The sequence below is a fragment of the Artemia franciscana genome, chromosome 14 (assembly GCF_032884065.1).
Source record: "Artemia franciscana chromosome 14, ASM3288406v1, whole genome shotgun sequence".
In the NCBI taxonomy this organism is placed as follows: domain Eukaryota; kingdom Metazoa; phylum Arthropoda; class Branchiopoda; order Anostraca; family Artemiidae; genus Artemia; species Artemia franciscana.
In genome coordinates this window covers 16,548,798-16,561,433 of record NC_088876.1, presented here as the reverse complement: position 1 = coordinate 16,561,433, position 12,636 = coordinate 16,548,798, and the positions used below count along the sequence as shown (strand labels likewise).

At 33.3% G+C, this 12,636-nt stretch overlaps 1 protein-coding gene across 1 annotated transcript in view; it reads right to left on the bottom strand.

Moving 5' to 3' along the window:
• LOC136035396 (26S proteasome non-ATPase regulatory subunit 5-like) overlaps positions 1–12,636 on the bottom strand; it is a 45,740-nt gene that overhangs the window by 17,883 nt on the left and 15,221 nt on the right. The window contains exons 4-5 of the mRNA XM_065717177.1: positions 8,381–8,633; positions 4,071–4,259 (exon numbers count right to left, since the gene is read on the bottom strand). Coding sequence (XP_065573249.1) covers positions 4,071–4,259; positions 8,381–8,633 — 442 coding nt within the window. The remainder of the gene's footprint in view (positions 1–4,070; positions 4,260–8,380; positions 8,634–12,636) is intronic.

The following is a 12,636-nucleotide window of genomic DNA, read 5'->3' as shown; positions in this document are numbered from 1 at the left end:
GATTTACATATTCAATTTAAATTTTACTCGTTTTAAGATTTATTTATTCTTTTATATTTGTACCTGTTGCATGTATGTTTGTTATGATTGTTTATTTAATTTCTGTTCGTTTTGGGTTTCATTTATCCTTTAGCAGTAATTTCTGGTCGTTTTGAGTTTGAGGTATTGTAGGCTTCTATTTCTTCTCATAAATTTAATATGGCCTTAACTTTTCTTTAAAAAAACTTCTTTTTTACATTTTTTTTAGTTAATCATAGAAAAAGGTGACTTCAGACTCGATTGACGAATATGGCATTATATTTTGGATATTTTCGTGCAATACATAATTCTTGCCACTGCTCAAAAACGGTGTTTTTCACTCATATATGAGCCAGAGCCTAGGAATGCATGCAATCGTGCATGCTTTTCGAATTTCAACTCTAATTTTTTAGTTCTTCCTGATCACTCTACCAAAAAATACCCCCCCCCCAAGAAAAAATTCATCTCAGCCATCTTGATCCTTTCGCATACCTTCCCCATTTCTTACCAAACAAAAACACAATGTTACGTGTTTAAATGCATGATGTTAAAAATTTCAAAAACTGAGCTCCTCCGGAATCGACCTGAAAACGTAGCAAGTGGAAGGTAAGCGTCATAACTAATGAGCTAGAAGGGTTCTTACAAAATCTGTTAAACAAAAAACTTTTAAACAATTTCTACATACGTTATACTACTCATTTTTTAATACACCGAACAAGTTGAAAATACGGTTTAACTAATAAAACACGGCTAAACACTGTTATATTTTTAACGTTTTACAAATTTTTGAACACATCTAACAAGCTTCAACTATTAACAAATATTTAAACGTTTATACAAACTAATAAAATTACATAAACGAGTAATATAGTTGCTTTGAACAAAGCCCAATGTATTATTACCCCATACAACATACCCCCCATCCACTCTTTTACTGCTTCCTACCGGAGAGGGTCAAATGTGCTTATTTATACCTTTGCCTTATTTTGAGGCACATAAGAGAGAAAACCCATTTTTACTCTTTAGATTTTAATAATCATTGAGCTCCCCATGCCCCACCATCAACCGAAGTCCAAAACCATCCTCTTCTTGACCTTCTCCTGTCATAAAGAGCATACCCACCATAAGCATTTGGAAGGAGGTGCGGTGTACTGCTATATCTTCTTGGAATATTTGACCTTACTGCATATTCTTAAAATAATGAGCAGGAAAATTTAAAAGATCCTAAAAGGAGCATTTTCATAGGGGTCCGAAAGTTCTGCCATCTATGTCTCGGATCATTTTTGCTCGTGATTTTGGTGGAATTTTTTACTCGATTTTGAAATTTTGAGATCCAGGTGGAGGAACGACATCACACGTGACACTGCTAAACTTTATTAGATATTTCTTAGGTAAGGAAATTGGAGCTTATCCTTTGCTCTTTTATTAGTAGTTTTACTGGAAAATTGACACATTGCATGGAAATAAACATAGAAAAGAAAGCAAACTTATTTTATTATTTAGCTTTGTTTGCAAACCAAAGAATCAGTTTTTCAAAAAAAATTGCTCATAATATACACCAATTCCAGAATTTTTGGGATATGACAACTCTTCGAGTATTTCTAAGTCGCGTACTGGAAAAACAAATCCGATAGGAAAAACAACGTAAGTCCTAATCCGGCATATAAACGAGCTAATTTTAGAAAAACCGGAAAGTTAGAGGTTTAGTCGTCAAAGCAGTAATTCAATAAACATAAAAATGCAAATACAGAAGAGTGAATAATGAGGACTTTTTTTTTTCTCCAAAGACAGTGAATGAACAAAACCTATTTGAATTATTTCGGCCCTATATCTAAGGGCCGTCTTCAGCAAAGAAAATAATAAACAATAACACATTCACAATAAAAGTTCTTGGTTAAAAATCCATTTTTAAAATAGCTTGGGCATTATTACTTCTTAACGAAAAGTTCAGCCAAGACTGTGAGATAAAAGCTAACATTTTACAAGCTAAAAAGGTTCATTCATTGCACTAACTGTATTTTTGAAAATTGCAATTAATTTCTTATTGCGATGTTTGCCTTCTCTGCAGCTAATCTTGTAGTTCTTTTGGGATTGGGCTTGCTTTTATTGGTTCATGTTTTTGTTTTATTTTGAATTAGATTATTTTCTATAATTAATTTTCTATACACAGGGTTGAGTGTGTATTCAACCAAGTTTCTATTTAGGGATGTATTATCATTTAAGTTTCGTTTGATTTCGATTACCTCGCGGACAGTTTGTTTATTCCTAAGTTATTGCTAATTAGAGTTGTTTCGTCACATAAAACATAATGGTTTGAATTTTCAAAAATATGATTTCTTAAAGCTGAATCAAAAGATATGGAACTATTTGTAGATTTTAATGCTTTTTCAATACTTTCTTTGTGTTGCTGGAATCTTGTTCCTAAATTTTGGTGGGTTCGACCAATGTAATAATTTCCACAACTACATGGTATTTGATACACCCCTCTTAGACGAGTAAGTGGGGTTTTATCCTTACCAGAATTGAGAAGATTAATTATAATTAAATTACTTATGAAGACAACACATAAATTATTTTTTAAACAGACTTTTTTCAGTTTTTGAAGTAATTTTCGGAATATAAGGTAGGTAAATCGTGCTTTTGGGTTTATTCGAATCGTTTACTGATTAGGCTTTAGAAGAATCTACCTTTAATCTTTGAGCAATAACAGTATTTATGAGAGAAATTGGATACCCGTTGCCAAAAAGTATGTCTGTAATAAAATTTAATTCTTTTTTAACATACGGCTCTGAAGAGATATTAAGTACTCTATTCACAAGAGATATTACCACGCCTCTTTTAACCTGTGGACGATGGTTAGATTTTAAGTGAAGGTATCTATTATTATGCGTAGATTTTCTGTTAACCGTAAAATCAAGTTTATTCACACTACGCATTATCAATACATCTAGAAAAGGTAATTTTTTTTCCTCTATTTCGGTCTCTAGAGTGAACTGCAGGTTTCTATCGTGAGCATATAGCTGTAATTTATGTGTGAACTGTAACTCTCGCAGTGTTTAAGTGAAAATTATGTCTTAAGAATTTAGAAATAATTTTATTCCTTCTGCAATATTCCAGAAACGTTTGTTGATTAATAAGGTTCGCGTGTTTTTTCCCTAAGCTAATAAAATGAAAAATATCGCTATAAGAAATTATTCCAATTTTTTTTAAATACAGTTAGTGAAACGAATGAACCTTTTTAGCTTGAAAAAAGTTAGCTTTTATCACACAGTCTTGGCTGAACTTTTCGTTAAGAAGCAATGATACCTAGGCTATTTTAAAAAATGGATTTTTAACCAAAAACTTTTACTGTAAATGTGTTATTGGTTATTATTTCTTTGCTGAAGACGGCCCTTAGATATAGGGCCGAAATATTCAAATAGGTTTTGTTCATTCACTGTCTCGGGAAAAAAAAGGTCCTCATTATTCTCTCTTCTGTATTTGTATTATGGAAAGGCAGTGTGGTCTTCGTCATTATAAAAATGCAATAAAGAACAGACAAATAGCAAAAATAGAAAAAACACGATTCAGACGCCAGAACACACTAAACAAAATTTACATTTAATTACTACCTTGGGGATCGCATAAAACGTAACAAAACACAAGGATTGAAAACCGTACTTTATGTTCAGATCTAGTTAAGATCTTTCAAAAAACCGTTGAGTTATAGAATCAGTTTGAGGTGACATCAAATCTGACTTCATTTACTTTTGAATACAAAAGTATTTGTAGACCTAAAGGCTAAAAATTTAAGAAAAACTCTTTCTAAGCATCAAAAATGACAAAATAATAACTTGAACATGGACACATATTGTTAGGGAGGATATAAAATAATTATTCAAAATAATGAATATTTTGGATGGCAACTTTGCCTTACGCAGGTACCAATTGGTCATTTTTCCAACTGCGGAAAGTTAAATGACTTTTAATTCCTTGGCATAAGCCTAGGAATAAGGTGGTGAACTGATACTGACGCTTACTAATAATAGGTATAATAAAGTCATGCTACTCACCAAATTCAGAGAGGGCAACTTTTCCTTCTAATGTTTCGCCTATGAATCCAAAGGTTTCCATGGATATAGACAGGTAATTAGCGTCACGACTGGTAATGGTGTCAAATAGAAAACTTGTAAAAGCAGGGTATTTGTGAAGAACAGCTTTCGGTTCTAGGTGAGCAACAACTCCAAATAACTTCGTAATACCTTGAAAAAGAAAAATACATATGGTTCTGTATCTAACAACGGAAAATAAATGAAAAAAAAACAATCAGCAACAAATATCCATTCAAATCAGCAACGCATATCCAAGACAAATCAGGCAACACATATATATTTTCAATTTATACATAATTAAATTCACATTAGAGGTTCTTAACTCAATTGAGATTACTGATTTAATACCTTAATACTTAAAACTAGAGAATAATACTATGATTATGCTAATGTCTAATGGACCATGGGATCATGCCTGGTTGTTATTGAACTATATACAAACGTAAATAAATCAAAAATAGAACCACTGGGGAAAAGCTGAAAAAGAAGTTTTTTGTTGTTGGTATCTATGACGTCACGCAAAATTACACAAACTTTTAAATGAACCAGAGCAGCTAAAGCAAAGGGCAGAAAAAAAATGTCAGAGGTAATGAAAAACTAAAATGAAACATAACAAGAGCTACGGCTAGAAGAAATTCGGCAGCGAGCATCACAAAGAATCGCAAATAAAAATAATGGACAAGAAGTCTGCGGTAGAAAATAAACGGCAGGGAGGATTACATGGAATCGTAAACAAAACCTACGGTTAGAAGAGAAGCAATAGAAAGAACATAACGACTTGCGTCAACCTGCATTTCGTTTGGTCCCACATATTTGGCCGAAGAGCACGATTTTTGGCAATCTCACATCCTTTATCCGTAAAACGTGGTCTATCCATCTTAACCTTTCTTTTATTATAGCCCTAGAAGGTGTAATCGAACCACAGCCCAATGTTTGATAGATGGTCAGTCAAACGGGTACCTTAGGTAATCTCTATGGAAAAAATCTAACCAATCTTCCTCAGCCTTTGAAAGCGCCCATGTTCAAAAGCCATAATTGACCACTGTCATTACTGTAGCTTCCAGAATTCTCATCTTGGTTCGCAGAATTATTGCCGTGTTTCTGGAATTTTTCAACTGTGGAAAAACAGGCAGGGCCTTGTCTGTTCTTCTTTTTAGATTTTTACTGCATCCACTGTCTATTAATAATGCTATCCACGCAAGTGAAGCTCCTCTTGATCAAATTTCTCGTTATCTGACATCAACTTCTCATCCTCATTTATTTCTAATCAATAAATTAAAACTAATTTTTCAACCCATTCTTGCACCCTGAACTCTAAAAATTCCAAAAACTCGTTCATTTTCCCAACGTTTTTTTCTAGGACACTCAAATCAGCTGCATAACCTAAGTCTAGAAGAGTTTTTCTTTTTCATTGGATTTCATACCCTTCCGTAGCTTTGGCCCTGTTCCTTCGGGAAAAGTTTGTCAAAATAATCTATATAAACAGGGATAGGAAGCCACATTGCTTAACTCCTGATTCAACACCAAGCCAACTAATAACTTCTCTTTCTCTCTCAACAAGAGCAATATTATTCTTGTAGATAGCACTAATTATTTTAATGTACTTATCTGATATACCATACAAGGACATGACCTCCATTAAAGTTTTTCACCACTTAAATCAAACGCGTATTTCATATTCTATAAAACCAAGGACTAAAAGGGTCTGATTATTAAGACACTTCCAAATAATACATCTAAAAGTGAAAATTTGAACGACGAATCCTCGACCGTTAATAAAACTACACTGTTCTTCTCATAAAACTTTATACAGCAACTCTTAATCTGATCAGTATCATCAAAATAAGTAATCGTCAAAAATCAGCAATCATTAAAATCAGTAATTTCCTTACTACAGGAATCAAACTAATGCATCTGTAATTATCACAGTCACTCTCATTACCTTTCTTATAAAGGGCTTTGGTGAATAACATCCCGTAAAAAATTATGAAATCCTTAAAATATAATCGACCATGAACAATTTGCAATATTATACAGTTAATTCAGAATTTTTGACGAAATTTCACATATATGAGCATGCTCATGAGCATCAAAAAGTATAGAATCAACAAGTTCAACAACAATATTAGGTCAAACTTATATATTTAAAATCAGCATAAAAATGCGATTCTTTTGATGTAACTATTGGTATCAAAATCCCATTTTGTAGACTTCTGGTTACTATTGAGCCGGGTCGCTCCATACTACAGTTCGTTACCACGAACTGTTTGACAATCAAAACAAACCGTATTTATACAGAAAAAATAATTATTTCCGGGTCACAAATAGTTTCGAGTCAATTGGCTAAGAGGGTTCATTAACTGGGTTCTTTCCAACTCTTGAATTCTCTAATATTGCCTAAATGTAAGATGGCTTTTTAATGAAGGCGGTAAAATTTTCTTCTTTTCTCATTGCAAACGAAATATTGCTGGATTAAAAGTTATAAAATTTGCTTGGTCTAACATCCCCATATATACGACGTCAGTATTTTTCCCAAGACCACACTGATTTTCTGTATTATCCAGTACAGAAAATATCCAGTAACTTTTGTGTCTGTTTTGCACTGTCTAATAAGATGACCTATCCCTATTGTAACTCTTTATTTATTTGGCTAAAAATAAAAAACGTGTGTGAAAAATCTACAAAAAAATGAGCGGAAAAATATGTCATAATGAATCACTAGAAAGTTTAACTTCCCTGATTACTGTTGCAAAAGACAAACACCACCGGTATTTGACAAGTAAATTGAGTAAAAAAAAGCAGTGATTGAATGAGTAAAATTACGCAAGAATATATCCCTAATATCTTGTTATCAAATGGGAAAAGAAAAGAAGTATTTAATAATTAAAATTTAAGTTATGCATTAACGCTTCTATTATCAAAATCATTCAAGATAAAACACTTTAAATTATTAACTAATTGACTTACCTGGAGGAGCATTTTAGACAGACCAATTACCCTATGCTGTTTTATTTATCAATAAAGAGTTTCAAACTTTATTCATAATCACTAGAATCATTATTTTCTTCTTATTCTGAATATACCACTTCTATTACTTGATGTTTATTATTGAAAGAACAAATTAAATTAAATAAAGAGCACAAATTCCAAGAAAAAAAGGATCTAGATTTGAAACTTATTTAGTTTCATATAAGCACTCATCGAAAGCTTACCTTGAGGGTATTTACCCATTTCAAACAATTAATTAAATAATAAATAACGTATGAGAGGATGAAAATATTGTTCATGATTGAATATCTATAAATATAAAGCATCGTAAAATTTACGGAAGCAGTACACGCTTTTTTTTTTCTTTGTTTCACAGTTCAGCATGGCAACACTGTCGCTAAACACGTCACGCAAGGCTTTTTACCTGAATCTTCGTGTAACAACTAAAAGAAAAATTATACAAAATCCCGGTTTTATGGCATAAATAGACTTAAGATGTATGCTTCAAGTATTTTGCCTTTACAATAAGCAAACACTTAAATATATATTTCTCTATTAAGACTGAAACTGAAAAGGTGGATCCCTATAAAAAGAACTTTTTCTATGATGTTTATTTAAAACAGACCCCTGTTTAGTGCGACCTTCTCCATATAGATGACTATGCATGATTGAAGCTAAATAAGCCTACCAGGTCATCTTATCTCCCATCGACAAGTGCTGCATCCCATAGCACGTGTGCTGAGTCTATTACGCACCCTATTTTATGCCAAACCTCGTTAGATTCTTAGAATTAACTACTTCTGATTAAGTGAGTTGGTTACTGGTTCTGATTAATCTTCAATGAAATGCAAATGTACTCTATTTTCAAGGAATAATTTTTGAGATGTTTTTCTCTTGTTACTCTGTTCTCTTTGTATTGTCTTCACTACTTTACCATCTCTTTTTCTTTGCTATTCTTTTTATTGAATAGACGCAGATTTGAAAAATCAAGTTTTAAGGGAACAATCTTGAAAAGATCTTTGAAAATTGAAATTTTATGTTTTTTCGCTGTTTTAACTCTGTTATAGCTGTAGAATGCATGCTGCTCCTCGTTTTTACATTAATAAGAGAAGAAATGAGAAACCGAAAATGTGACGAGGAAATAGTATGAAAAAAATTGTCTCAAACTTCTGCACCAGGCAAGTGCGAAGCGAAAATACTTGTATTATGATCTATTTTCAAAGGATTTTTCCAAAAAAAAGAAAAGAGAATAACCATAAACTTTAATTATTTTTAATATTTACCACTCATTAAAAAGTTAGACGTTGGATTATCATTCCTCGTAGCCACCGCTTGGTTCATTTGGTCCAGAATTCCTTGATTGATTAGATAGAGCATTGTGTGCCTATGCAAAGAAAAACTTCTTAATAATTCCAAAATATTCAGTTGAACTAAAAGGTCTTGTCCAGAGAGCTCAGCCAACAGTGGTTGGATCAGATTTGCACCCAAACATAAATTCAAATACTCTTCTGAGCAACAGGAAATTTCTACAAACAGCTGAAAAAAAATATCATAGAGCAAATGTTATATACCAATGTTATATAGCAATTTTAAACAGTTGAAGATCCCAAAGTGGAATGGGGTATAGCTTCAAAAAAGTCTGGCTTTTAGTAGGATCAAACATTTTTAAAGTAGGTCATAAATGCGTACTAAGAGAATTTTTTTTGAGGGGAAGCTGGTCACAATTCCCCTTACCCCTTTAGAACATTATGAATGAAGTTGGTCACAATGGTCCAAAGAAAAACAAAATGTGCCTAAAAACAATCTGGAGGCACTGCCCACAACGTCCGGGAAAATCTATTTTTTGAACCAGAAAAAGCTATGTAAAAAGTGTTTTAAGACACAAATATAGTATAATCAAAACTGTACCGTTGGAAAAGGAGAAGAAATGCTGATAGTATCAGTTAAACTTAGCTAAGCTGCGTCACCTTGTTGGCGATCCCATGGTGTAAGTCCTTGGTGGTAAAGCAGATCTATTTTATAGATTTTGTTTTCAATTAATCTTTTCATCAATTTCCTGCACCATCTACGAAAACGGGTAGAAATTTCGTCTACAATCTAAATAGAACGTCCTTAGAATTTTGAGCTTGAGGTAAGAAACCAGAGATCTCCCCAAACTCCGCTTTATATCCCATTCTTATATTTCCCTTTTTTCATTTAAACAGTAGATACCTGAAAGATTATTCTTACCACGTTTTATCGCAAGGCCAAGATGATGCAAGACCAACATTTTCTCAGAATAAGGAAAAAATCAGGGCATCACCTTTTCTTAGAAAGAAATTTTAAAACTTGGAAAAGGTAACAATTATTATCAAAACTCCGGAAATAAAAGATATAGTCAAATTAAGTAGAAAAAAATCAAGACCACTGAGGTCGATACAGTACTTTTTGTAGTGCTAGTTCAATCTCTGATTTTACAATAATTGTATCACACACTAGACTTGCACGCATATATTATCTTAGCGATCCACAGATCTTGAGGTCTGTTGGCCAGATCCAGATGTCATTGAGTTTGTAGGCTAGGGCCCAGTTTTGACAGAAATTTAAACTTTGCTTTTTAATTACCAACTTCTGCAACATTAAACGTAACCAAGGCTAAAACTAGCGCAAGAAACAAGCAATTCCAGCTACTCAGTGTCTAAAGATTACAAAATTTGTCAAAAATCAGCACAGACACAACGTGACAAAAGTTTTATCTTCCATCTTGCACCTTTTTTTCCATTGACTAATTTTCAGCTATTGGAGAGTCTCTGAGAGTAATCCCAAATGTAAGATTTCGAAATTTATTATAGAAAAAAAGAAGAAAATTTTCAGGAAAAGTGATTGACGAAACTACTATGAGGAATAATATTACTAAGCATATAAGTGATTAGTGATAGACAAGTATTAAGCGGTTGGCAGATGTTAAGACATCAACTTAAAAAGTAAATAAATATGTTAAATACAGAAAACAAAAGGAAGCTACAAGTTACTTTGTCCACCTCGACATTTAAAAAATTTGATAGCTCAAAACATGAGCAATATGTTACCTTCCATGTAACGGTATTAAGGAATTCATCACTCAAAATCACAGAACATTGAGCATTAAAATTTGTACTTTTGCGTGCTTATTTTTAGAAATATAATTAATAGGGCTTTATTTAACAATTTTTACATCACATCAAAGAAGCCCATCCCTGTTACACTTGAGAAATCTAGTCTAAAACGGTTATTCCTACATATAGATTTTAGCTACGATATTCATGAAGCTATTCATGAAGCTGTGGATTTTCCAAAATACCAACATCAAATTTAAAACGCAATTCATCACGGCGTGTTGAAAGAATTGTAAGTGAAAATTGTTTTAAAAAGGAGCGATAAGGGACTTTGGGATATTTAGACACTACCAGAAGAGCTCGGTATTGGATCCTTTCCAGGCGGTCCTTCTGGTCCGCAGTCAGGCTGTAATGCCAAACGGGACAAGTATATTCTACCAACGGTCTGCCAAAAGTAATAAAAATACGTAATAAGTGGGGGGTTGCGACACCGTGACGAGCCAGGAGTTAAAAGAAAAGATACCCAGGTTTGCCCGTCTGATCATATCATGTGTCTGTTTTTCCTACTTCAGGTCACGTGTGAGATAAATACCCAAGGGTTTGATATCCATGATGTTTACATGTTCTAGCTTATTATTTAGACAAAGGAGAAAGCAGAGAGTAACAAAAGGCCCACGGACCAAAGGTTTGGAGGTTGTGCTAAACAAACCTCAGCATCAAATTAATAGCTAGGCACGGTTTGAGTTAAATTCACAACAATAATCTACATTTGTAGCTTTAGGTTGGATTTTCATTATTAATTCTTTTATATATTTTTCTTTTACTTCACAAGTAACTCCAGGAAAATTGTCTAGCCAGATATATACAAATAAAAACTCTTCGATAATCCTAAAAATTCGCTTTCTATACAGATTAAGAATACCAAAAAATTCATACAGTTATATTATTAAAAAATATAACTGAATGACAATGTCATTACAATAATTAGAAAGCAAATGGTTGCATTCTTTTTTTAATGAACCATCAACACTGGCGGATCCAGGGAGGCCTACCCCCCCCCCCCCAAAAAAAAAAAATATAGCACCCTCTTTCCCTTTTTTCTTTCTTTTTTAAATCTTTTTTTATAATAAAGTAATCAATTTGGTCAATTATTGGCACTTTTGTCACATTGCCCCTCCCCCAAGATTTTTCTCATTGGCGGCCTTGTAAAATTGCACCCCCTCCCCAAAGATTCTGCTCTAGATCCTCCCCTGGCCATCAATGAAGCACATTCAAAATTGTGATAGCTCAATGAGAGCCCCTGTTAATATACCAAATTGATCAAACCCACTTTAGAGTGAGTTGATATGCTAGTGTTAATCCATTCAGAGTAAATTTTGACGATCAATAAATCCCCTAAAACACAGATTTGTTTCCCAACACCTGCAAAAGACTTTTTGGCTTTAAACAACTTCTTAGCAACCAGTGTTACAAACTTCAAATTAAACAATGCCCAAATACATTCTCAATATTCGCAACATAATAAAAATGCTGCACTTTCTTTACACCTGAGGCTGGCACTGCATTATAAAAACAATTGATATATTTTCTTCGTCAATTATCTATACCGCCTGTTTTATTAATTAAACTGATTTGACAACTCAGTTACTGATGAGGCCAGTCGATTTTTTTTTTTTTTTTTTTTTTTTTTTTTTTTTGTCCCAACTTTTACATCAGCTTTTTTTCTTGAAATCTAGTTCAAGGAATACTCTTCGTCTATTTGAGCCTTTTGAAACCGAAAAATAAAAAAATCTCTAAGATAAATAAGCAAATGGAAAATATTGGACTACAGGCTACCCCAAAACCTACGAATTCTAAAACATTATTAACAAAGCAAAAGTAAAAAAAACAAGAGCTAAGAGCTCATATGGCACTTGTGACGAGGCGAGAAGAGCTAAAAGCCAAGAGATCATATGGTATGAGCTCTAACAAAATTCTATGAATCAATAGATTGATTTAAAAAGGAAAATAAGAGGCTTAATGCCGGTCAAGATTTAAAATAAGAGCTCTGAGTCACAAAGTCCTTCTAAATATCAAAATTCATTAAGATCCGATCACCCACTCGTAAGTTATAAATACCTATTTTTTTCTAATTTTCCCTCTCCCTTTTGCCCCCCAGATGGTCGAATCTGGGAAAACGACTTTATCAAGTCAAATTGTGCAGCTCCCTGACACGCCAACCAATTTTCATCGCCCTATCACGTCCAGAAGCACCGAACTCGCCAAATCACTGAACCCCTCCCCCCAACTCCCCCAAAGAGAGCGAATCCAGTACGATTCTGTCAATCACGTATCAAGGACATATGTTTATTCTATCCACCAAGCTTCATCCCGATTCCTACACTCCAAGTGTTTTTCCAAGATTTCCCCCTCCAAATTCCCACAATGTCAAAAGATCTGGTCGGGATTTGAAATAAGAGCTCTGA